At 42.3% G+C, this 25,650-nt stretch overlaps 1 protein-coding gene across 1 annotated transcript in view; it reads left to right on the forward strand.

Annotated features, from left to right (window-relative positions):
• The window catches only part of CNOT10 (CCR4-NOT transcription complex subunit 10), a 98,519-nt gene that overhangs the window by 39,087 nt on the left and 33,782 nt on the right, over positions 1 to 25,650 (forward strand). The window contains exons 8-12 of the mRNA XM_025377079.1: positions 3,818 to 3,967; positions 5,989 to 6,191; positions 13,429 to 13,550; positions 15,139 to 15,315; positions 18,036 to 18,116. Of these exons, the coding sequence (XP_025232864.1) occupies positions 3,818 to 3,967; positions 5,989 to 6,191; positions 13,429 to 13,550; positions 15,139 to 15,315; positions 18,036 to 18,116 (733 nt within the window). The remainder of the gene's footprint in view (positions 1 to 3,817; positions 3,968 to 5,988; positions 6,192 to 13,428; positions 13,551 to 15,138; positions 15,316 to 18,035; positions 18,117 to 25,650) is intronic.

Below are 25,650 nucleotides of genomic sequence, written 5' to 3' on the forward strand. Positions count from 1 at the left end.
TTTCCCTTCTTTTCTTTTCCCTCTCTCCTTCACTTCCTTCCTTCCCTCTTTTCCCTTTCTTCCTTCCTTTCTTTCTTTCTTTTTTTTTTTTTTGACAGAGTCTTGCTTGGTCGCCCAAGCTGGAGTGCAGTGGTGACAACATCTTGGCTCACTGCAACCTCCACCTCCCTCCCGGGTTCAAGCAATTCTCCCACCTCAGCCTCCTGAGTAGCTGGGATTACAGGCACGCACCACATGCTCAGCTAATTTTTGCATTTTTTTGGTAGAGACAGGGTTTTACCATGTTGCCCAGGCTGTATCGAACTCCTGACCTCAAGTGACCCACCCGCCTCAGCATCTCAAAGTGCTGGGATTACAGGCATGAGCCACCGCACCTGGCCCTTTAATTTGTTTTTGTAAGATCCTTGGACTTTTGCTTTATAAAGTAGACTTTTTTTCTTTCTTTCTTTCTTTTTTTTTTTTTTTTAGTGAATTACTCTCTGTACCAGAAAAGTGAGATCTTTTAAGTGAATAATATAATGTTTTTATTTCTTTCTGCCATAAAGGCAGTTAATAATATAATTTTTTTTCTGTAACTTACCCAATTAATATGACTTATTTAGATCATTAACTATATCAAAAATCTTTCTATAAAGCTAGGAAAATAAGTATTATTACATATTCTTGCTTCTATTTTAAAAGTCTTATAAATCCCTTGATATTAATGGTAACATGAAAGTAAAAATTGTGACTGTCATTTAGGTTTATATCATCAGTATTTGATGGGGCAGGAGAAGGAAAATCACTTATTCAAGAAATGAGGATAAACTGTTGAAAATGTATGTTTTGCCTCAAGTTTAAAATGCAGACAATTAATATGTTTTTTGGTTTGTTTTGTCTTGTTTTGTTTTGGATTCTATTCAGATACACACACAGAATACACATGCAAACATACTCAGATCTTCCCCTATTTACCCTTTCAGTTCACAGGAGTGATGGAAGATGGAGAAAGGCACTTTGTTCCTTATAATTCTCTTGTGGGTATTATTTCTCTTCTAAATTCCCATTTCTAATTCTGCTCGATTTTAGTGTTTTGTTTTCATTGTCATAGTTTCTCCTCAGAGGTCCACTAACACAACATGCAATAATCCCTCAAACTAAAAAGATAATATACTTTGAGAAATTTTTGCTTAGGATTTTCTTGATGTAGATATCAGTATTGACATTGTCAGTCTTTAAATTGGAGGCAGGAGCTGGAAGCGGTGGCTCATGCCTGTAATTCTAATGCTTTGGGAGACCAAGGCAGGAGGACCAGGAGTTCGAGGCTACAGTGAATCGTGATCATGCCACTGCACTCCAGCCTGGGCAACAGAACAAGGCCTTGTCTCTGAAAATAATAAATAAAGATGGCCAGGCAGGGTGGCTCACACCTATAATCCCAGCACGTTGGGAGACCGAGGCCAACATATCACTTGAGGTCAGGAGTTCAAGACCAGCCTGGCCAACATGGAGAAACCCCATCTCTACACAAAATACAAAAATTAGCTGGGCATGATGGTGTGCACCTGAAATCCCAGCTACTTAGGATTCCAAAATGCTGGGATTGCAGGCATGAGCCACCAAGCTCAGCCTTGTGTTTCTTTTTTAAATATTGTCGTTGCTTAATTTAAAAACATGTCAGAAGATTACCTTTAGCTTTTAGTGCTAAACCTTAAATATCCTGATTATTAATTTTGTCATTCTAATCAGGCATTTTATACCATTAAGGGCTGTTGTTTTAGAATGTTTGGGTAGCTGTTTAGAAAAAAAATATTAAAGGCCGGGCGCAGTGGCTCATACCTGTAATTGCAGCAGTTTGGGAGGCTGAGGTGGGCAGATCACGAGGCCAGGAGATCGAGACCATCTTGGCTAACATGGTGAAACCTCGTCTCTACTAAAAATACAAAATATTAGCCAGGTGGGGTGGCGGGTGCCTGTAGTCCCAGCTACTGGGGAGGCTGAGGCAGGAGAATGGCATGAACCCAGGAGGTGGAAGTTGCAGTGAGCTGAAATTGCGCTACTGCACAACAGAGTGAGACACCGTCTCAGAAAAAAAAAAAAAAGGAAAAAAAATTAACGCTTAGATTACTTTCATTACACCAAAATAAAATTCAGAGAGATGAAGGATTAACATTTAAAAATAAATAAAAGCAGTAAGACAAAACTTGGATGAATATTTTAATTTTGTGATGGGGAAGGCTTGAGTAAACATTTTCCAAAATCTAAATCTAAGTACCATAGAGTTTAGAAAACATTGCTAAATTTGACCACATTGAAATGTTAAACATTTTATGATTAAAAATGTAAACACACACATACTGAACCAAGTCACAAAACAGATGACAAACAGAGGTGGGCAGGAATATTTGAAACAGATGTGACAGAAGGTTTCTATAACATACAAAACAACTAATAACCAACAGAAAAAACATCTGTAACCAAATAAAGAAATAGATCGGCCAGGAATGGTGCTCACTCTTGTAATTTCAGCACTTTGGGAGGTCGAGACAGGAGGATCACTTGATTCCAGGAGTTTGTGACCAGCCTGGGCAACAAAGTGAGACCCTATCTCTGCAAAAAAATTAAAAAATTAGCTGGGCATGGTGGCCCACGCCTGTAGTCCCAGGTACTTAGGAGGCCAAGGCATGAGGATTGCTTGAGCCCAGGAGGTCGAGGCTGCAGTGAGCCCTAATTATGCCACCGCACTCTAGCCTGGGCGACAGAAGGGAGACCCTGTCTCAGAGAAAGAAAAAAAATAATAAGGGTGAAAGACAAGAAGAGGCAACACAGTCTGAAAAATACAAATTCCCAAACATGAGAAGATGCTTAGCTGCAATGGTATTTAAAGAAGTGTAAATTAAAATCAGTGGAGACTTACGGTTTAACAAGCATACTCTGTTCTGTTCTTTTTTTTTTTTTTTGAGACAGTCTTACTCTGTCATCCAGGTTGGAGTGCAGTGGTGCGATCTCGGCTCACTGCAGCCTCTGCCCCCCAGGCCCAAGCAATTCTCCTGCCTCAGCCTCCTGAGCAACTGGGATTATAGGTGCCCTCCACTATGCCCGGCTAATTTTTGTGTTTTTAGTGGAGGTGGCGTTTCACCTTGTTGGCTGGGCTGATCTCGAACTCCTGACCCGAAGTGATCCACCTTCCTCAGCCTCCCAAAATGCTGGGATTACAGGCGTGAGCCACCGTACCCAGCCTCACTCTGTTCTTTTCTATATATTCTTGCTATTCACTTAATATACTTTGGTTGTTTCCATATATACTTGCTTCCTTGTTTCTAATTTCTACATAATATTTCATTGGTGGATGCAATGCGTATACATTATATTACTGATGAACATATTTTGTCTTTTGCATTTTTGTATCATTTGTCTACAGTTACTAAAAATTAGCTGGGCATGGTGGCTCATGCCTGTAATCCCAGAACTTTGGGAAGCCAAGGTGGAAGGTGTTGCTTGAGCCCAGGAGTTTGAAACCAGGGTAGGCAATATAGTGAGACCCCGTCTATTTTAAAAATTGTTTTTAAAAAGGAAAAAAAAAATCAGTACAAAATTAGACTAACAAAATAAGACTGGTTTTTAAAAATAATTTTTATGAACTTTAACAAAATAGATTTTAAAAGGAATTTTAAAATTTTTCAGATATTTCCTAAATTTCAAATACCTTGTGAACTGTTCTTTAGGAAGTAAGTGGAATGGTAACAGTGTTAACTCATGCAAGACGAGCCCAATTCTTGTCTGAGGGACACCAACATTAAAATTTTTCTGTGGACAAATTTATTTGCATTTTTTTCAGGTGAATGCTTGAGATGCATGTTCTGGAATAACCTTGGTTGCATCCATTTTGCCATGAGCAAGCACAATTTGGGAATATTCTACTTTAAAAAGGCTCTGCAGGAGAATGATAATGTCTGTGCACAGCTCAGTGCAGGTAGCACTGATCCGGGTAAGCCCAGTACTGGGGTACAGTTTGTATTTACTACATCAGAAAAGCATGATTTAAAAAGCATGAATGTGGTTAAAATACCCACCATATAGGCTTACATATAGTTAACTCTGATCTTACCCAACAAGTTGGCTCTGGGGATTTTTAATAGATAATGCTACTTTGAATAGCAATAACAAGATGTTAAGAGTAATTTTGAATTTTCCAGAAATTTAAGTTGCATTCCATTTTTCATCGATTTGAAAAATTTCCCTATGGTAGTGTTATGTAACAGAATGTTTGATTAGTCACAACATGACTGTGCCAAACTAGGTTTATTATAGTTTTTTTTTTTTTTTTTTTTTTTTGAGACAGAGTCTAGCTCTGTCACCCAGCTGGAGTGCAATGGTGCGATTTCAGCTCATTTCAACTTGTGCCTCCTGGGCTCAAGTGACCCTTCCACTTCAGCCTCCTGAGTAGCTGGGACTATAGACACATGCCACTGTACCTGGCTAATTTTTGTGTTTTTTGTAAAGATAAGGTTTCGCTGTGTTGCCCAGGCTGGTTTGGAACTCCTGGGCTTAAGTGATCCTCCCGCCTCAGTCTTCCAAAGTGCTGGAATTACAAGCATGAGCCACTGTGTCTGGCTTATTATAGATTCTTTGCAGTTTTACATGTGATACTACTGGCAGCATCTGACAGTCTTTAAGCAATTTCCTCACATTGATCCTTTAATATGCATTATCATATGGATCCTTGATCTGAAATGCCTAAAATCAAACAATTATTTAGCTTTTAAAAATAATAACCTATTTAGGTCGGGTGTGGTGGCTCACGCCTGTAATCCTAGCACTTTGGGAGGCCAAGGCGGGCGGATCACGAGGTCAGGAGTTCGAAACCATCCTGGCTAACACTGTGAAACCCCGTCTCTACTAAAAAATACAAAAAATTTAGCCAGGCATGGTGGCAGGCACCTGTAGTCCCAGATACTCAGGAGGCTGAGGCAGGAGAATGGCGTGAACCTGGGAGGCGGAGCTTGCAGTCATCCGAGATGGCACCATTGCACTCCAGCCTGGGTGACAGAGCGAGACTCTGTCTCAAAAATAATAATAATAATAACCTATTTAATTGATGCCAAATGTATTATAAATCAAGGTTGACTGAAACATTGAATAGATGATAACACGTGGCAATAAAGTGGTTAACCAAGATGAAATTTTTATTTTATTTTATTTTATTTTTTTGAGATGAAGTCTCACTCTGTTTCCCAAGCTGGAGTGCAGTGGCGTGATCTTGGCTCACTGCATCCTCCACCTCCCAGGTTCAAGCAGTTTTCCTGCCTCAGCCTCCCAAGTAGCTGGGACTACAGGCACGCGCCACCATGCCTGGCTAATTTTTGTATTTTTAGTAGAGACGGGGTTTCACTGTGTTGGCCAGGCTGGTTTTGAACTCCTGACCTCAGGTGATCCACCCGCCTTGGCCTCACAAAGTGCTGGGATTACAGGCGTGAGCCACTGAGCCCAGCCAAAAATTTTAAAAAGTGGAAACTTCATACAGACTCTAAAAATATTGGCTAGGCAAGATGGCTCATGCCTGTAATCCCAACATTTAGGGGAGGCCAAGGTGGATCACTTCAGTCCAGGAGTTCAAGACCAGCCTGGGCAACGTAGTGAGACCCCCATCTCTACAAAAATAAAAGTAAAAAATAGAATAAAGTAAAAATGTAGAAAAGTAGGATAAGGTTCAAAGGAGTGAGAGTGGGTCCCATCTCTTACCTTTGCCTTCCTGGAGCTTTGTTGCCTGAGGAGCTGGCAAATGAGAAGAGACATCTCTGGCTCTGCCAGTATAGACAACTGAGATGACTCTGGAGAATATTTGTGGGGTTGAGGATGGAGACCACCATTGTTGAGAGCCATTATAACTCAGATCAGGATTATTGGTGTTAAACATGGTAGTGTCTAAGTACTTAATGGAGTAAATGTTTTCAGGATTACTATTACTTTAAATCTAATGATGTATTCTTATCTAATTTTTATCACTAGGCAAAAAATTTTCAGGAAGACCCATGTGTACGTTACTAACCAATAAGAGATATGAGTTGCTGTATAACTGTGGAATTCAGCTTCTTCACATTGGAAGGCCTCTTGCTGCCTTCGAATGTCTGATTGAAGCTGTTCAGGTTTATCATGCAAATCCTCGCCTCTGGCTACGGCTGGCTGAATGCTGCATTGCTGCCAATAAGGGGGTGAGTGCTACTTGGGTATCTTTTTGAACCCTATCTTCCCCCCACTTACTACATGGAATGTTAAAGCAAAAAAAAAAACCTTGGAAACATACATAAGACATCATTCTCTTTTTTTTTTCTTTAATTTTTTTTTTTTGAGACGGAGTTTCTCTCTTGTGCCCAGGCTGGAGTGCAATGGCACAATCTCAGCTCACTGCAACCTCCACCTCCAGGATTCAAGCGAGTCTCCTGCCTCAGCCTCCCGAGTAGCTGGGACTACATACACATGCCACCATGCCCAGCTAATTTTGTATTTTTAGTAGAGACAGGGTTTCAACATGTTGCCCAGGCTGGTTTTGAACTTCTGACCTTAGGCGATCCACCCACCTCAGCCTCCTAAAGTGCTGGGATTACAAAGTGCTGGGATTACAGGCGTGAAGGTTAAAAAGAGAATGATGATGGTCATTCTTTTCTTTTGATTTCAGTGAAATGTATATGTAGTCTTCCTTAACCACTGGTGAAAAAAAATTTAGTTTCAAAAAGTCATTTGTTGGCCAGGCGCAATGGCTCATGCCTGTAATCCAAGCACTTTGAGAGGCCGAGGTGGATGGATCTCTTGAGCTCAGGAGTTCAAGACCAGAATAGACAGCACAGTGAGACACCTACATCTCTACAAAAAATTATTAGGTGTGGCACCGAGTGCCTGTAGTCCCAGCTATTCAAGAGGCCGAGGTGGGAAGATCGTTTGAGCCTGGGAGGTGGAGGTTGGAGTGAGACCAGATAGAGCCTCTGTATTCCACCTTAGGCAATAGAGCGAGACCCTGTCTCAAAAAAAATAAAAATGTATAAAGTCATTTGTTAACATTCTCATTCTTGGTAAGTAAGTGTGGCAACATTAAAGAGTTGAAGCCAGTGATAAAGTCATGTATGTTGGAACAGTGGTCTGCTAGCTGCTCCAGGGCTCAGGAGCCATGCCATCTGCTGGCGTAAGCATAGTGTTGTGGCCGGGCGCGGTGGCTCAAGCCTGTAATCCCAGCACTTTGGGAGGCCGAGACGGGCGGATCACGAGGTCAGGAGATCGAGACCATCCTGGCTAACCCGGTGAAACCCCGTCTCTACTAAAAAAATACAAAAAATTAGCCGGGCGAGGTGGCGGCGCCTGTAGTCCCAGCTACTCGGGAGGCTGAGGCAGGAGAATGGCCTGAACCCCGGAGGCGGAGCTTGCAGTGAGCTGAGATCCGGCCACTGCACTCCAGCCTGGGCGACAGAGCCAGACTCCGTCTCAAAAAAAAAAAAAAAAAGAATAGTGTTGTGTAGCCTGATAATTAGAAAAGATCTGATAATTCAATGTGGAAAGAACTGCATTTTCTTCAATGCCTGAGGGTTCTACTTTGGTTTCAGTAAATGATACAGAGTTTATGGATTACACGAGGCTGTTTCTCTCTGACACATGATTGCCCATGGTAGCTATGCGAATAGGCCAGTTTACATTGATGTCCATGCTTAGATTCTCTCCAAATGGCAGTTGGTGGAAGCTTTTTGAATTTCAATTTGGGAGGGATCAATAGGAGATAGGGGAAAGATGAGTTGTATCAGAATTACCAGATGTGTGTATCTTCCATTTGCTACCCCACCCCCTGCCCTTGCTGTGAAACATTGGGAAGATATGATACCTGGAGGTTTTACCTTGCATGCCTGCCATAGGTGATGTTGAGGCTCTCCTGCTGCACAGCAGTTTCTGAGAAGTACAAGAACTAAGGGGATTAAAGAAGTGTGTTTGCTAGTTTTCATACATGGTACTTAGGTAGTTTATGATTTGAGTATACCAATAGAGGAAGAGATGAGTGATTTGTCTTTCAAAGACTTTAATTATTTAATTATAGTTTGCTTTTTAAAAGACAACTTACTTTTTTTTTTTTTTTTTTTTTTTTTTTTTTGAAACAGAGTTTCGCTCTTTTTGCCTAGGCTAGAGTGCAATGGCACGATCTCGGCTCACCGCAACCTCCGCCTCCCAGGTTCAAGCGATTCTCCTGCCTCAGCCTTCCGAGCAGCTGGGATTACAGGCATGTGCCACCACCCCGGCTAATTTTGTATTTTTAGTAGAGACGGGGTTTCTCCATGTTGGTCAGGCTGGTCTTGAACTCCCGACCTCAGGTGATCCACCTGCCTCAGCCTCCCAAAGTGCTGGGATTACAAGCGTGAGCCACCGCGCCCGGCAAGACAACTTTCTTATTGGTTAATTCTTAACTAATAAACAGTTCTAGGTAGAATTTATACTTCTTAAAGATAAAAGAAGCAAATAGAAATTGCCTATTCTCTTTAATCTGTTTATAAGTTTAAGTGTTGGGGGCCTTTCTTTGGTATTTACTGGAAACCAGGGAGTTACTTTTTTCTGGGAAAAGAAAAAAGTAACTCCCTGATTTTGTAAAGTTTAATATTTTCTTTTTAAATTAACTGGTTTTAGAAATAGTACTTTTGGGATTGTGTTTGTTCTACAGAAGCCATTGAGCTTACGAGGTCTCCCCGCCTCCCCCTAGAGGAGAAGGAGCGGGAGGGGAGGATAAGTATTTTCCATATTAATATGCTGCTAGTCCTGTTTTTTTTTTTTTTCCTAGAAAAGTTGTAAATTTGTAATTTTTTAAAAATGGTAAAGATGACTTTTGATTGCCATAACTTCATGAACACACAAAATTTGTGCTGCTAATAGGAAACTTGCCACCAGTAATATCTTTGTCTGTGCTTTTCCTCCTAAAAAAAAACTTTAGGGTAACCTAAAAAACAGTAAAAACAAGCCCAAAACACTAATAACATCAGAGGACAAATCTCAACAGGAGTAACTGTAAACTCCAAATAAAATTTCATAAAATTTGTTAAGTCAGGACAGGAGGTATGCTGAACAAAGCAGTTTGTACCTTCAGAAATAAATTCATTTTGGATTTAAAAAAAATTAACTTGTTTATGCTAAGGAGGACATTTTGTCCTGAATATCTGGTACGTATTATTTTAGACTTGGCAGAGGCAAGGCTTGTGTTTACCTGGGCAGTGTATAATATATGGGAAAAGATCTGCTAAACAAAAATAGTCTCAGTATTTTAATTTTGTATGATCCTTTTACCTTAAAACTGATCTGGCACACTTTCCGGCTATCGGTGATTGAAGGTATGGATTATTGTACGTTTTTTAGTTCCGAACATTCTACCATGGGCCAGTTTGTTTTCATCTGTTACATCTTCAGATCTGGCCATTTGGATCAGTTAGCAATAAGTGGCCTTAGCAATAAGACAAGAGAATATAGATGAATCAATGTAAATTTATCACCATGACTAGGAAAATAAGTCAGAATGGAAGTCCTCACAATAATAGTTTAAAATATCCACTTTTTCATTAACATTGCATGGCATTCTCTATACACAACTAGTTTTGATCAGAGCAGTTTTATTGTATTTTTTAGCACTGTGTAGTATGTTCTTTATTAAAAGTCTTGTATGGAAGTGCGACTATAATAAGTTACATTCAGAAGCAATAAGTAACAGTACAGAAACATTTGTGTTTAGAGAAAAGACTTTGCAGGGCAGAGATTAGTTTTGCAAATTCATATTGACTGACTCCAGTTTGTTCTGGTATGTGATAATTTGGATGTCATTATAAGATAACTACTTGGAGGCCGGGCGTGGTGGCTCAAGCCTGTAATCCCAGCACTTTGGGAGGCCGAGACGGGCAGATCACGAGGTCAGGAGATCGAGACCATCCTGGCTAACTCGGTGAAACCCCGTCTCTACTAAAAAATACAAAAAGCTAACTGGGCATGGTGGCGGGCACCTGTAGTCCCAGCTACTCGGGAGGCTGAGGCAGGAGAATGGCGTGAACCTGGGAGGCAGAGCTTGCAGTGAGTTGAGATCCGGCCACTGCACTCCAGCCTGGGCAACAGAGCGGGACTCCGTCTCAAAAAAAAAAAAAAAAAAAAAAAAAGATAACTACTTGGGATTCCACCTGCAGGTAAATTAGAGACTTGTTTTATTTTATTTTTCAAACAGGGTCTCACTCTGTCACTCAGGCTAGAGTGCAGTGGCGTGATCATGGCTCACTGCAGCCTCGACCTCCTTGGTGTCAAGTGATCTTCCCACCTCAGCTTCCCTAGTAGCTGGGGCATGCATGACCGCACCTGGCTAATTTTTGTATTTCTTTGTAGAGATGGAGTTTCACCACATTACCCACACTGGTCTCAAGTTCCTGGGCTCTAGCGATCCACCTGCCTCAGCCTCCCAAAGTGCTAGGATTACAGGTGTGAGCCACCTTGCCCAGCTTAGTTTTATTTTTTAAATTAAAAGAGATTTGCGGTGGCTCAAGCCTGTAATCCCAGCACTTTGGGAGGCCGAGATGGGCGGATCACGAGGTCAGGAGATCGAGACCATCCTGGCGAACACCGTGAAACCCCATCTCTACTAAAAAATACAAAAAACTAGCCGGGCGAGGTGGCGGGCGCCTGTAGTCCCAGCTACTCGGGAGGCTGAGGCAGGAGAATGGCGTGAACCCGGGAGGCGGAGCTTGCAGTGAGCTGAGATCCGGCCACTGCACTCCAGCCCGGGCTACAGAGCGAGACTCCGTCTCAAAAAAAAAAAAAAAGAGATTTGGCCTGGAGTGGTGGTTCATGCCTGTAATCCCAGCACTTTGGGAGGCTGAGGTGGGTGGATCAGGAGGTCAGGAGATCAAGACCATCCTGGCTAACATGGTGAAACCCCGTCTCTACTAAAAATACAAAAAATTAGTTGGATGTGGTGGCACCCACCTGTAGTCCTAGCTACTTGGGAGGCTGAGGCAGGAGAATTGCTTGAACCCGGGAGGCAGAGGTTGCAGTAAGCCAAGATAACACCACTGCACTCCAGCCTGGGTGATAGAATGAGACTCCTCAAAAAAAAAAAAAAAAAAAATTAAAAAGGTTTTTCGGGGCCGGGCACAGTGGCTCATGCCTGTAATCCCACCACTTTGGGAGGCCAAGGTGGGCAGATCATGAGATCAGGAGATCCAGACCATCCTGGCTAACACGGTGAAACCCCATCTCTACTAAATATACAAAAAAATAGCCGGGCGTGGTGGCGAGCGCCTGTAGTTCCAGCTACTCGGGAGGCTGACGCAGGAGGATGGCGTGAATCCAGGAGGAGGAGCTTGCAGTGAGCCAAGATTGTGCCACTGCACTCCAGCCTGGGCGACAGAGCAAGACTCTCTTAAAAAAAAAAAAAAAAAAAAAATTTCGGGCCAGGCACAGTGGCTCACGCCTGTAATCCCAACACTTTGGGAGGCCGAGGCGGGTGGATCACAAGGTCAGGAGTTCAAGACCAGCGTGGCCAACACGGCCAACAACTCTAAAAAAAATAAAAAAATTAGCTGGGCACAGTGGTGCACGCCTGTAGTCCCAGCTACTCGGGAGGCTGAGGCAGCAGAATTGCTTGAACCTGGGAAATGGAGGTTGCAGTGAGCCGAGATTGTGCCACTGCACTCCTGCCTGGGCAACAGAGTGATACTCCATCTCAATAATAATAATAATAATAATAATAATAATAAAAGATTTTTCCTGGCTGGACGTGGTAGCTCATACCTGTAATCTCAGTACTTTGGGAGGCCGAGGCGGGTGGATCACTTGAGGTCAGGAGTTTGAGACCAACCTGGCCAACATGGTGAAACCCTGTCTCTACTAAAATACAAAAATTAGCCGGGTGTGGTGACAGGCGCCCGTAATCCTAGCTACTCGGGAGGCTGAGGCAAGAGAATCACTTGAACCCAGGAGGTGGAGGTTGCAGTGAACCGAGACTACACCACTGCACCCAACCCTGGGCGACAGAGTGAGACTCTGTCTAAAAAAAAAAGAAAAAAAAAAATTTCCAGCCTTGGCAACTTGGCAAAACCCTGCCTCTAAAAAAATAAATAGAAAAATTAGCTGGTCATGGTGGCACGCACCTGTACCTGTAGTCCCAGCTACTTGGGAAGCTGAAGCAGGAGGATCACTTGAGCCCAGGAGGTAGAAGTTGCAGTGAGCCGAGATCATGCCATTGTACTCCATCCTGGGCAACAGAGCCAGACCTTGTCTTTAAAAAAAAAAAAAAAAAAAAAAGAAAAGAGAAAAAAAAAGGTAGATACAGGGTCTTACTATGTTGCCCAGGCTGGTCTGGAACTCCTGGTTTCAAGTGATCCTCCTGCCTCAGCTTCCCAAAGGGCTGGGATTACAGGCATGAGCCACTGCACCCAACCAAATTAGAGACTTAGAATGAAGGGGGGTGATAAATGAAATTATCACTATGAGCTCTGTCGTGAGATAATATATCTTTTTTTTTTTTTTTTTTTTTTTTTTTTTTTTTTTTTTGAGACGGAGTCTCGCTCTGTCACCCAGGCTGGAGTGCAGTGGCCGGATCTCAGCTCACTGCAAGCTCCACCTCCCGGGTTCACGCCATTCTCCGGCCTCAGCCTCCCAAGTAGCTGGGACTACAGGCGCCCGCCACCTCGCCCGGCTAGTTTTTTTGTATTTAATAGAGACGGGGTTTCACCGTGTTAGCCAGGATGGTCTCGATCTCCTGACCTCGTGATCCGCCCGTCTCGGCCTCCCAAAGTGCTGGGATTACAGGCTTGAGCCACCGCGCCCGGCCGAGATAATATATCTTAATCAGATATCCTAAAGTAACTATGTATGTGTAAGTAGCTTTTATTTTTTTCAGTTTAATATTTATTCATTTGGTTTGGGGATTTTAATGTCCTAAAAGGCAAGTATTGTGTCCATGTAAATTTTTACCATATACAGCTTATTAAAGTTTATATATTGTTGACAATGTAATTAATACTTTGAATTAAGAAGGAAATGATCTGTGTTTTAGGAAGTGGAGCTGCTTCACTTTTCTTTTACACTGTATTTTAGGCTCTCATTTTCCTTACTCTGATGTCAAAGTACCTATAATATGTAGCATGGCACTGGAGGTATAGAATATTCTAAGTAAATAATTCTGAATAAATTTTTGGGACATAATTGAATTGGATTTTGTTCTTAGAATTTTCTCCAATCTCATGTAAACAAAATGTAGCATATATCCCAGATTTTCAGCCTTATGTACTTTTTCCACTAATACCAAACATGTTTCCATTATCACCAAAAAAAGTCCTCGTTGATTTTAAGAACTTTCTTAAATTTAGAGTAATTGTGAGAGGTATTCCCCCATTTTTTATACCACATCTTACAATTCCCTAGAATTTACTGGAAATTATTTGTATTTTGTAGACCTCTGAACAAGAAACTAAAGGCCTTCCCAGCAAAAAAGGAATTGTACAGTCTATTGTCGGTCAAGGCTATCATCGTAAAATAGTTTTGGCATCACAGTCTATACAGAATACTGTTTATAAGTAAGTATTTTGCAAAGAAAAAGTATATATATTTAATACTAGTTTACATAATGTTACTTATATATAAAAGTATGCTTAGGATTTATCATTGCATAGGAGTACCCACTTTGTAACTAGGTTTATTGCTATTTCAACAAACAGACCCTCATGTATAGGTCCATAGTGAATGTTATCTAACGTGATTTTGGTTTATTACATCCATGGGTACTGTAATTATCGATGGCCTAGGAAACCCTAGTCTGTTCAGTGCCATTATTAAGAATGTCCAGAAGAGGGCATCTTGGTATCTCCTTTTTATGTAGTTTTGGTTATCATACTTTTCACTTAGGTATTTTCTTATAGTTCCCTAGGACTGAAAATACATGAAAGTGAATTCTTACTATTGGAAGAAAAAAGGTGTATGAAAACATAAAGCAACCAAAGTAGTATAGAAGCTGTCACATGTATAACGTTCGTTTGACAATTTGGAATTGCCATTATTTGTGAAGTGGCAAACTTTGCAAATAATTAACTGCCTTCATTTGTTTTTGTCAAAGAACAAAATTGTTCTCTGCCATTTAAAAGTGTTTCCAAAGTATAGAAAATATCTGATACACGATAATTTAGTCTTAATTTAGTTAAACTATGATGCAGGAATATTTTTTAAAACTATTATGATAAAGCATTTCAAAGTTTTAAAGCAATTTCAAAGTTGTTACTACTTTTCAAAATTTTGTTTTTCCCTAATAAAGATTCTATTTGGGCATATCAAACCAACAGAAAGTTGTATAAAGTGTCAATGAAATTATAAGACAAAAAGTAATGTTGCTGTTTCAAAGTGTATAGAGGCATTTTTGAAAGCAAGGATCAACCAAAGTAAGGCTCAAATGTGAAAATCTATTTTCTTCCCTTTCATCCCATTCTTTTTTTTTTTTTTTTTTTTTTTTTTTTTTTTTTTTTTTTTTTTTTTGAGACGGAGTCTCGCTCTGCCGCCCAGGCTGGAGTGCAGTGGCCGGATCTCTGCTCACTGCAAGCTCCGCCTCCCGGGTTCACGCCATTCTCCTGCCTCAGCCTTCCGAGTAGCTGGGACTACAGGCGCCCGCCACCGCGCCCGGCTAGTTTTTTTTTGTATTTTTTAGTAGAGACGGGGTTTCACCATGTTAGCCAGGATGGTCTCGATCTCCTGACCTCGTGATCCGCCCGTCTCGGCCTCCCAAAGTGCTGGGATTACAGGCTTGAGCCACCGCGCCCGGCCCATCCCATTCTTAATATACCACTCCGTGCCCTCATTACAGTTGCCCTTGTCTGCAGTTTCTCTAGAATGTTAACATTAACATTGTGATATACATCAAATTGTCTCTCCTTGGTCTCATTCCTAGAGACACAATGTATGTAATTTATATACTTGCAACCCATTATTTATACTATTTGCAACCTATACTTAGGATTTGGGTTATTTAGCATGCTTTTACAACTGCTTATATTAAAATTTCTACCTATTAAAAGGCATAGCTTTCATTTATTATCGATTGGTTTTATTCCTCATAATAAAAAAGCCTTATTTTAAAATCTTTTATCCACTTAGCTAATTTGGTTTTGTTCTTTTAAGTGATGGGCAGTCTTCGGCCATTCCTGTAGCCAGTATGGAGTTTGCAGCCATATGTCTCAGAAATGCCTTGTTGCTGCTACCTGAAGAACAGCAAGATCCAAAGCAGGAAAATGGGGCTAAAAATAGTAATCAATTAGGTGGGAACACAGAGAGCAGCGAAAGCAGTGAAACTTGCAGGTATTCTAATCCTTGTGACCTCCCTTGACAAAATCCTTTCAGGACTTCTTTAGTAAACCCTTTTGTTCTTTAAGTAAATTCCTAAATTTCTGAAATTCTCTTTTGCGTAACAAGAAAGGAAAGCATTTATGTTTCTAAGTCTTTCTGGAAGAGAGAGGTAAGGTGAAGGCTAAGTTAGGAGAGATCCTTGAAAAAGAAAAGTAGAAAGTAGCAGTTTTGGCCAGATGCAGTGGCTCATACCTGTAAAAGGCTGAGGCAAGAGAATTGCTTGAACCCAGGAGGCAGAAGTTGCAGCGAGCCGAGATTGTGCCACTGCTCTCCAGCTTTGGCGACAGAGTGAGACTTCATCTCAAAAAAAAAAAAAAGGAAGTATCAGCTTTTCATTGACAACAGGGATATTTGTAAGAAGTCCTGTTGTCAGACAGCTTTAAAAAAAAAAAAAAAATTGACCAGGTGCGGTGGCTCATGCCTGTAATCCCAGCACTTTGGGAGGCCAAGGTGGGTGGATCACTTGAGGTTAGGAGTTCAAGACCAGCCTGGCCAACATGGTGAAACCCTGTCTCTACTAAAACTACAAAAATTGGGCCTGGTGGCGGGCACCTATAATCCCAGCCACTAGGGAAGCTGAGGCAAGAGAATCACTTGAACCCGGGAGGCAGAGGTTGCAGTGAGCCAAGATCATGCCACCGCACTCCAGCCTGGGTGACAGAATGAGACTCCGTCTCAAAAAAACAAAAAATTTGTTAAAATAAACACTTAACTCCTAAAGCTGCTCATAGTTCTTATTATATTCTGCCTGTCCTCTTAATATAATATAATCACTAACCTCCAGAATATTTTTGTATGTTTGTGGTTTTCTAGTATAAATTCAAAATTATGCAAATCTGGGCAGGGTACTGGAGGAGGCCAAGAGTTAAGTCTAACCTGGGCAGCATAGCAAGACCCCATCTCTTCAAAAAAAATTTAAAATAAATAAAAATTATGTGACTCTATAGAAATTGGGAGAACTTTGTAAGGACAAAACAAATAACATTTTATATATAGGAAATTCTGCTTGCTTGCTTGCTTGCTTGCTTGCTTGCTTTTTTTTTTGTTTGTTTGTTTGTTTGAGACAGTCTCCCTCTGTCACCCAGGCTGGAATGCAGTGGCACAATCTCAACTCACTGCAACCTCCGCCTCACAGGCTCAAGCGATTCTCCTGCCTCAGCCCCCTAACATTATAGGCACAGCGCCACTATGCCCGGCTAATTTTTGTATTTTTAGTAGAGATAGGGTTTTGCCACATTGTCCAGGACAGTCTTGAACTCGTAACCTCAAGTGATCCACCCTCCTCAGCCTCCCAAAGTGCTGAGATTGCAGGCATTAGCCACTACACCCAGCCGGAAATTCTGTTTTTTATACATGGCATCTTTAAACTTACGTCTCACATCCCAGCGTTTTTTCTTGATTATAATAGCAGTCGATACATGTTTACTATAAAAAATTTAGGCTGGGCATGATGGCTTACACCTGTAATCCCAGTGCTAAGGGAGACCAAGGCTGAAGGATTGCTTGAGGCTAGGAGTTCGAAGCCAGCCTGTCCAACATAACGAGACCCCATCTCTACAAGAAATAAAAAAATTAGCTGAGTGTGGTGCCGGGCACCATTAGTCCCAGCTACTTGGGAAGCTGACGTAGGAGGATTGCCTGAGCCCAGGAGTTTGAAGCTGCAGTGAGCTATGATCATGCCACACTGCACTCCAGCCTGGGCAACAGAGTCTCAAAAACCCAGTCTCAAGAAAAGGCGGGGGTGGGAGGGGTCAGGGGAATTAGAATAATGAGAAATGTGTGAAAGTTTTGAGTTATTTCCTTTATGTAGTAAAGATACTGTTTTCAGTTAGAGATTTTTTAAAGCAGTGTTGGGGGGTGAAGAAACTAATATGCAATATAGCTTTTTTTTTTTTTTTTTTTTTTTTTGAGACGGAGTCTTGCTCTGTCGCCCAGGCTGGAGTGCAGTGGCTGGATCTCAGCTCACTGCAAGCTCCGCCTCCCGTGTTCACGCCATTCTCCTGCCTCAGCCTCCCGAGTAGCTGGGACTACAGGCACCCACCACCTTGCCTGGCTAGTTTTTTTGTATTTTTTTAGTAGAGACGGGGTTTCACCATGTTAGCCAGGATGGTCTCGATCTCCTGACCTCGTGATCCGCCCGTCTCGGCCTCCCAAAGTGCTGGGATTACAGGCTTGAGCCACTGCGCCCGGCCCAATATAGCTTTAACATGTTAGTGTTACCAAATTACTAAGCATTTCCATTGTTTAACTCTTTTACACTTTTGTTGTAAAAAGTTACATGGGAGGCAGGGTGAGGTGGGTCATCCCTGTAAATCCCAGCACTTTGGGAGGCCAAGGTAGGTGGGTCACCTGAGTTCAGGAGTTCAAGACCAGCCTGGCTAACATGGTGAAACACCGTTTCTACTTAAAATACAAAAAATTAGCTGGGTGTGGTGGTGCATGCCTGTAATCCCAGCTACTTGGGAGGCTGAGGCAAGAGAATCACTCGAACCCGGGAGGCAGAAGTTGCAGTGAGCCGAGATTGTGCAATTGCACTCCAACCTGAGCAACAAGAGCAAAACTGTCTCGAAAAAAGAAAAAGAAAAGTTGGGAGTAAGGATGGGGAAACAAAATTTTACATTTAATTTTTTATTCGTTGCTCTTCATAATTAAGACTCTTACCTCTATTTTAGCAGTAAAAGCCATGATGGAGATAAATTCATTCCAGCTCCACCTTCTTCTCCACTGAGAAAACAGGAATTAGAAAACTTAAAGTGAGTATCTAAACAAAATTAGCATTGCATCTATTGAAATGAACACATTCATGGCTGGGCATAGTGGCTCACACCTGTAATCCCAGCACTTTGGGAGGCCCAGGCTGGTGAATCACTAGGTCAGGAGTTCAAAACCAGCCTGGCCAAGATAGTGAAACCCTGTCTGTACTAAAAATACAAAAATTAGCTGGGCACAGTGGCGGGCGCCTGTAATCCCAGTTACTTGGGAGGCCAAGGCAATAGAATTGCTTGAACCCGGGAGGCAGAGGTTGCAGTGAGTGTGTCACTGCACTCTAGCCTGAGCAACTCCGTCTCAAAAGAAAAGAAATGAACACATTCTTTTTTATCTTGTTTATACTGTTAATATGATGAATTACACTGATCAAATATTAAACTAATCTTTCAATCTTGTGATAAACCCTACTTGGTCAGAATGTATTTTCTTTTGTATAAATTTTTAGATTTGATTTGTTAATACTTCATTGGGAATAAGTACTTCTATATTCATGAGGAAGATTGGTCCATACTTTTCTTTCCTTGAAATTATTTTGTGAGATTTGGTTTCAGGATTATGCTGACCATATAAATGAGTTGAGAAGTACTTCATCTTCCTCTGTTTTCTACAAGAGTCTGTGTAAGATAGGTGTTACTCATGGACACGAAGAGGGGAACAACGGGCACTGGGGCCTCCTGGAGGGTGGAGGGTGAGAGAGGATCAGAAAAAATAACTATTGGGTACTAGGCTTAGTACCTGGGTCACGAAATAATCTGTACAACAAACCCCCATGACATAAGTTTACTGTATAACAAACCTGCACATGTACCCCTGAACTAATAAAAAGGACAGGTATTACTTCTTCCCTAAGTATTTGATAGAATTCACCAGTGAAACCATCCAGCCTAGGATATTCCTTGCTGGAAAATTTTTGATAATGAATTCAACTTATTCAACAGAACACTTTTTTCAGATTTTGTATTTCATCTTTTTTTTTGAGATGGAGTCTCGCTCTGTCGCCCAGACTGGAGTGCAGTGGCACAATCTCGGCTCACTGCAAGCTCCGCCTCCCGGGTTCACACCATTCTCCTGCCTCAGCCTCCCAAGTAGCTGGGACTACAGGTGCCCACCACCACGCCTGGCTAATTTTTTGTATTTTTAGTAGAGATGGGGTTTCACCATGTTAGCCAGGATGGTCTTGATCTCCTGACCTCGTGATCTGCCCACCTTGGCCTGCCAAGGTTCGGGGATTACAGGCCACGCGCCTGGCCTGTATTTCATCTTATCTCAGTTTGGTTAAGTTTTACTTTTCAAGGAATTTTCCAAGTTGTCAAATTTATTGGACTAACATTGTTCATAATGTTGTTTTACCTTTTTAATGTCTGTAGAATCTGCAGTTATACCTCTATTTTCTTTCTTTTTTTTTTTTTTTTTTTAGATGGAGTTTCACTTTGTCCCAGGCTGGAGTGCAGTGGTGTGATCTCGGCTCACTGCAACATCTGCCTACTGGGTTCAAGCGATTCTCCTGCCTCAGCTTCCCAAGTAGCTGGAATTATAGGTGCCTGCCAGCATGCCTGCCTAAATTTTTGTATTTTTAGTAGAGACAGAGTTTTACCATGTTGTTGGCCAGGCTGGTCTCAAACTCCTGACCTCAGGTGATCCACCCGCCTCAGCTTCCCAGAGTTCTGGGATTATAGGCATGAGCCACTGCGCCCAGCCAATTTTCATATGTGATATTTGTGGGATCTCTCGCTTTCTCTTCTTTCCTAAGCAATTCCGCTAGCGATTTACATAGAGAATAGACTTGTACTTCATTTTCTGTTTTCTATTTCATTTCTGCCCTTTATTTTATTTTTCTACTAACTCTGAGTTTATTTTGCTCTTTTTTTAGCTTCTTATGGTGGTCACTGATTTTTAGATGGTCCTTTTCTACACAGTTCCCTTTAAGCCTGCTGTGACTTCATTCCACAAATAATTAGTTATGTTTTATTTGTTTATTTGACTCCATGGTGTCTTTTTTTAAAAATTAAACTTCATTTAGAGACGATTGTAGATTCACACATAGTCTATTGTAGATTCACATATAGTCTAAAAAGCAATACAGAAGCCTGGGCAACATAGTAAGACTCTGTCTCTAAAAAAATCAAAAAACTAGGCTGGGTGCGGTGTTTCACACCTGTTATCCCAGCACATTGGTGGGATGCTGAGGCAGGTGGATCAGCTGAGGTCAGGAGTTCGAGACCAGCCTGGCCAACACAGTGAAACCCCATCTCTACTAAAAATACAAAAGTTGACCAGGCGTGGTGGCAGGTGCCTGTAATTCTAGCTACCTGGGAGGCTGAGGGAGGAGAATCGCTTGAGCCCGGTAGGCAGAGGTTGCAGTGGGCCAAGACCACACCATTGCACTCCAGCCTGGGCAACAAGAGCGAAACTCCATCTCAAAAAAGAAAGGAAAAAAGAAAAAAAAGTATCTGGGCATGATGTTGTATGCCTGTGGTTCCAGGTAGCTGGGAGGCTGAGGTAGGAGGATCACTTTAAGCCCTGGAGGTCGGCCGGGCGCGGTGGCACAAGCCTGTAATCCCAGCACTTTGGGAGGCCGAGACGGGCGGATCACGAGGTCAGGAGATCGAGACTATCCTGGCTAACACGGTGAAACCCTGTCTCTACTAAAAAATACAAAAAAACTAGCTGGGCGAGGTGGTGGGCGCCTGTAGTCCCAGCTACTCGGGAGGCTGAGGCAGGAGAATGGCGTGAACCCGGGAGGCGGAGCTTGCAGTGAGCTGAGATCCGGCCACTGCACTCCAGCCTGGGCGACAGAGAGAGACTCCGTCTCAAAAAAAAAGAAAAAAAGAAAAAAAAAGCCCTGGAGGTCATGACTGCAGTAAGCTGTGATTATACCACCAAACTCCAGCATGGATGGCAGATCGAGGCTCTGTCTCTAAAAATAAAAATAATATAGAGACCTAATCTACCCTTTACCCAGTTTCCCCAAAGGTAACTTCTTACAGAACTTTAGTACTTGATGGGCGTGGTGGCTCATGCCTATAATCCCATCACTTTGGGAGGCCATGGTGGGTGGATCATGAGGTCAGGAGTTCAAGACCAGCCTGACCAATATGGTGAAACCCAATCTCTACTAAAAATACAAAAATTAGCCAGGTGTGGTGGTGCACGCCTGTAGTCCCAGCTACTCGGGAGGCTGAAGCAGAAGAATTGCTTCAACTGGGGAAGTGGAGGGAGGTTTCAGTGAGCCAAGATTGTGCCACTACACTCCAGCCTGGGCGACAGACTCCGTCTCAAAACAAAACAAGAACTTTAGTACAATATCACAGTCAGGATATTGACATTGATACAGTCAAGATACAGAACTTTTTTTGTTTGTTTTACAATATTTTCATTACATTGAATTTCTTAAAAATTTTTAAAAATTTTGTGGCCAGGAGTGATGGCTCACGCCTGTAATCCCAGCACTTTGGGAGGCCGAGGTGAGCAGATCACGAGGTCAGGAGATCAAGACCAGCCTGGCCAACATAGTGAAATCCCATCTCTACTAAAAATACAAAAATTAGCCGGGCATGGTGGCGTGCACCTGTAGTCCCAGCTACTCCAGAGGCTGAGGCAGGAGAACCGTTTGAACCCTGGAGGCAGAGGTTGTGGTGAGCTGAAATTGCGCCACTGCACTCCAGCCTGGGCAACAGAGCAAGACTCCGTCTCAAAAAAAAAAAAGAAAAAAGAAAGAAAGAAAAAGAAACGAAACTGCCAAACTCTTTTAACAAAGTGACTGTACCATTTTACATTTCCACCAGGGATGTATAAATGATCCAGGTTCTTTACCACAATATTTCATATTTTCTTTTTTTAAAAAAATTACTTTTTCATCACCTACTTGTTTTGATATTTGTGTGTGTTGTAGGTACTTTTTTTTTTTTTTCGCCAGGCTGGAGTATAATAGCGTGATCTCGGCTCACTGCAGCCTCCGCCTCCTGGGTTCAAGCAGTTCTCCTGCCTCAGCTTCCCGAGTAGCTAGGACTACAGATATGCACCACCACGCCCAACTAATTTTTGTATTTTTAGTAGAGACGGGGTTTCATCATGTTGGCCAGGATGGTCTCTTGACCTCGCAATCCACCGCCCTGGCCTCCCAAAGTGCTGGGATTACAGGCATGAGCCACCGCACCCGGCCTCTTGTAGGCACTTTTTACTTTACTCATTCTAATAAGGAAATAAGATGTGTAGTGCTATCTCATTGTGATTTTTATTTGCATTTCTCTAATAAACTTCTTTTTTTTTTTTTTTTTTTTTTTTTTTTTTTTTTTGTGAGACAGAGTCTCGCTCTGTCCCCCAGGTTGGAGTGCAGTGGCGCGATCTCGGCTCATTGCAAGCTCTGCCTCCCAGGTTCACGCCATTCTCCTGCCTCAGCCTCCTGAGTAGCTGGGACTACAGGCGCCCGCCACCACGCCCGGCTAATTTTTTGTATTTTTAGTAGAGACGGGGTTTCACCGTGGTCTCAATCTCCTGACCTTGTGATCCGCCCGCCTCGGCCTCCCAAAGTGCTGGGATTACAGGCGTGAGCTACTGCGCCCAGCCATGAACTTCTTTTTATGTGGTATAGCTTTTTGTTTTGTTTTTGTGTGTTGTCATTGTTGTTGCTGTTGTTCTGAGACCGAGTCTCGCTGTATTGCCCAGGCTCGACTGCAGTGGCAGGATCTCAGCTTACTGCAACCTCCGCCTCCCAGGTGCAAGTGACTCTCATGCCTCAGCCTCCTGAGTAGCTGAGATTACAGGCATGTGCCACCACACCCGGCTAATTTTTGTATTTTTGGTAGAGACGGGGTGTCACCATGTTGGTCTGGCTGGTCTCAAACTCCTGAGCTCAAGTGATCTGCCCGCCTCAGCCTCCCATAGTGCTGGGATTATAGGCATGAGCCACCACATCTGGCCTTTACCAGTAATTTTGTAGTCTGTACACTGCTCTGTACCTTACTTTATTCCCATATCAGCATAAACCTTTGTTTCACTCTTTCTCATGGGTGCCTAGAGTTGTATTTTGTGGATATGATCTAATTTGTCTAACATTGCTTTTTATTGAGCTGTTTATAATGTTTTCAGTTTTTGCTGTTACAAATAATGCTGCAGTAAGTATGGTTATACACATTTAAAGGGAATCCTTAATGAAGAAGACATTTGAAACAGTTTTTTAAACTTGATTTAATTTTTACAGGTTTACTTGAATGAATACTAATCTTTTTTTTTTTTGAGATGGATTTTGCCCTTGTACCCCAGGCTGGAGTGCAATGGCGTATCTTGGCTCACTGCAACCTCCGCCTCCCAAGTGCAAACAGTTCTCTTGCCTCAGCCTCCCAACTAGCTGGAATTACAGGCATACACCACCACGCCGGGCTAATTTTTTTTTTATTTTTAATAGAGATGGGGTTTCACCATGTCAATCAGGCTAGTCTCAAACTCCTGACCTCAGGAGATCCATCCGCCTCAGCTTCCCAAAGTGCTGGCATTACGGGTATGAGCCACCCACCCGGCTTAATGAGTACTAATTTTAGGATTGCTTTATTTATGTGTGCAATTTAAGAAGTATATTGTTTCTGCCAGGTGCGGTGGCTCACGCCTGTAATCCCAGCACTTTGGGAGGCCAAAGCGGGCAAATCATCTGAGGTCAAGAGTTCAAGACCAGCCTGGCCAACGTGGCAAAACCCTGTCTCTACTAAAAATACAAAAGACGTTAGCTGGGCATGGTGGCGCACACCTGCAGTCTCAGCTACTCAGGAGGCTGAGGCAGGAGAACTGCTTGAACCCAGAAGGCAGAGGTTGCAGTGAGCCGAAATCATGCCACTATATGCCAGCCCTGGGGGACAGACTGAGACTCTGTCTCACACACACACAAAAAGTAGTATAGGCCGGGCACGGTGGCTTACGCCTGTAATCGCAGCACTTTGGGAGGCCGAGGTGGGCGGATCATGAGGTCAGGCGATCAAGACCATCCAGGCTAACAGGGTGAAACCCTGTCTCTACTAAAAATACAAAAAAGCCGGGCGAGGTGGCGGGCGCCTATAGTCCCAGCTACTCAGGAGGCTGAGGCAGGAGAATGGCATGAACCCGGAAGGCGGAGCTTGCAGTGAGCCGAGATCGCGCCACTGAACTCCTGCCTGGGCGACAGAGCGAGACTCCGTCTCAAAAAAATTTAAAAATTTAAAAATTTTTAAAAAGTAGTATATTGTCTTATAATGGTTAAACATCTGCAGAGTTGTGTAATTTAACTTTACCTTCTGAGAATGCCATTAAAGAGAAGTGTGTATACAGGGTGGGATTACTCTCAAAGAGTTTTGTACCTTTCATGGGTACAAGCTGTTTGCTTTGCATATGTCATAGGAGGATTGATGATTTTCAGAGAAAATAATATCACTTCCGTTTTTGTGTGTGTGTGTGTGAAAAGAAGCAAAGGGCTTCCATAGGGAATGCCGTCATGATAAAGTGAGGCAAGGGTGGATTCTGTGGTATATATATATATTTTTTTCTTATGGAGCAGATGGGAGGGAGAAAGGAAACAGTACAAGATGGAAGGAGCCTTAGGGTAGATTTATAAAAAGGACTGCTATGCCAGACAGTAGCAATGGTAATGTGGACACAAATGGTGAAGGGGAGGAGTTGTAAAAGAATTGTGTCATAATTTTCAAAGCCATAAAGCTCACAATGCAATCGGGTGTGTTAAAGGGCAGTTCTGTGGCAGGAGCCAGCTGTCTTCTATATAAGGAGCCTGAGCACTGTGTTTTAAGATTGTGGAATTCTTCGAGATTTCATCTATTTCTGACCTGAACTCTTGGGTTATTGAAAATGTGACTAGTGTATAGTTTAGCTTTTATGGACTATTATATTTGACCCCTTGGGCTCAATAATACCCAAGACACCAATGCAAAGCCCCATTTTCTGTTTCCAGCATAACTGATATGCAGTAAATTAGCATGACTTTTCCAATGGCCACTTTTTATGATATGGGTTCATAGCCCCTTGAGTATTTTTGTTTATGTACAAAAACTTTCATTCTAACCAAGTTATCAAGTATGGTTTTAGAAGGCAGATAATAATTAAAGAAGTTGTGAGATTCTATATTAAATCATGGTAGTTTTCAGAAAAATATTCTCACAATTGAAATAAAAATGTGGCCCCAAATTAGGAAAATGTCTCAGAAATCAACTAACTAGTTTAATGGTAAGATTTGGATGAACTTAGAGATATAATGGATGAGTAAAGTTACATAGTCATCCTTTGGTATCCTTGAGGGATTGGTTCCAGGGCCCCTGACAGATACCACAGTCCTCAGATATATAATTTCTTATATAAAATGGTGTAGTAATTGCACATAACCTATGCACATCCTCTCATATACTTTACTTATTTTTATTTTATTTATTTTTTTGAGACATAGTTTCGCTCTTGTCATGCAGGATGGAGTGCAGTGGCTCAATCTTGGCTCACTGCAACCTCCGCCTCCTGGGTTCCAGCAATTCTCCTGCTTCAGCTTTCCAA

This window comes from Theropithecus gelada, chromosome 2 (assembly GCF_003255815.1).
Source record: "Theropithecus gelada isolate Dixy chromosome 2, Tgel_1.0, whole genome shotgun sequence".
NCBI classification, from domain to species: Eukaryota; Metazoa; Chordata; class Mammalia; order Primates; family Cercopithecidae; genus Theropithecus; species Theropithecus gelada.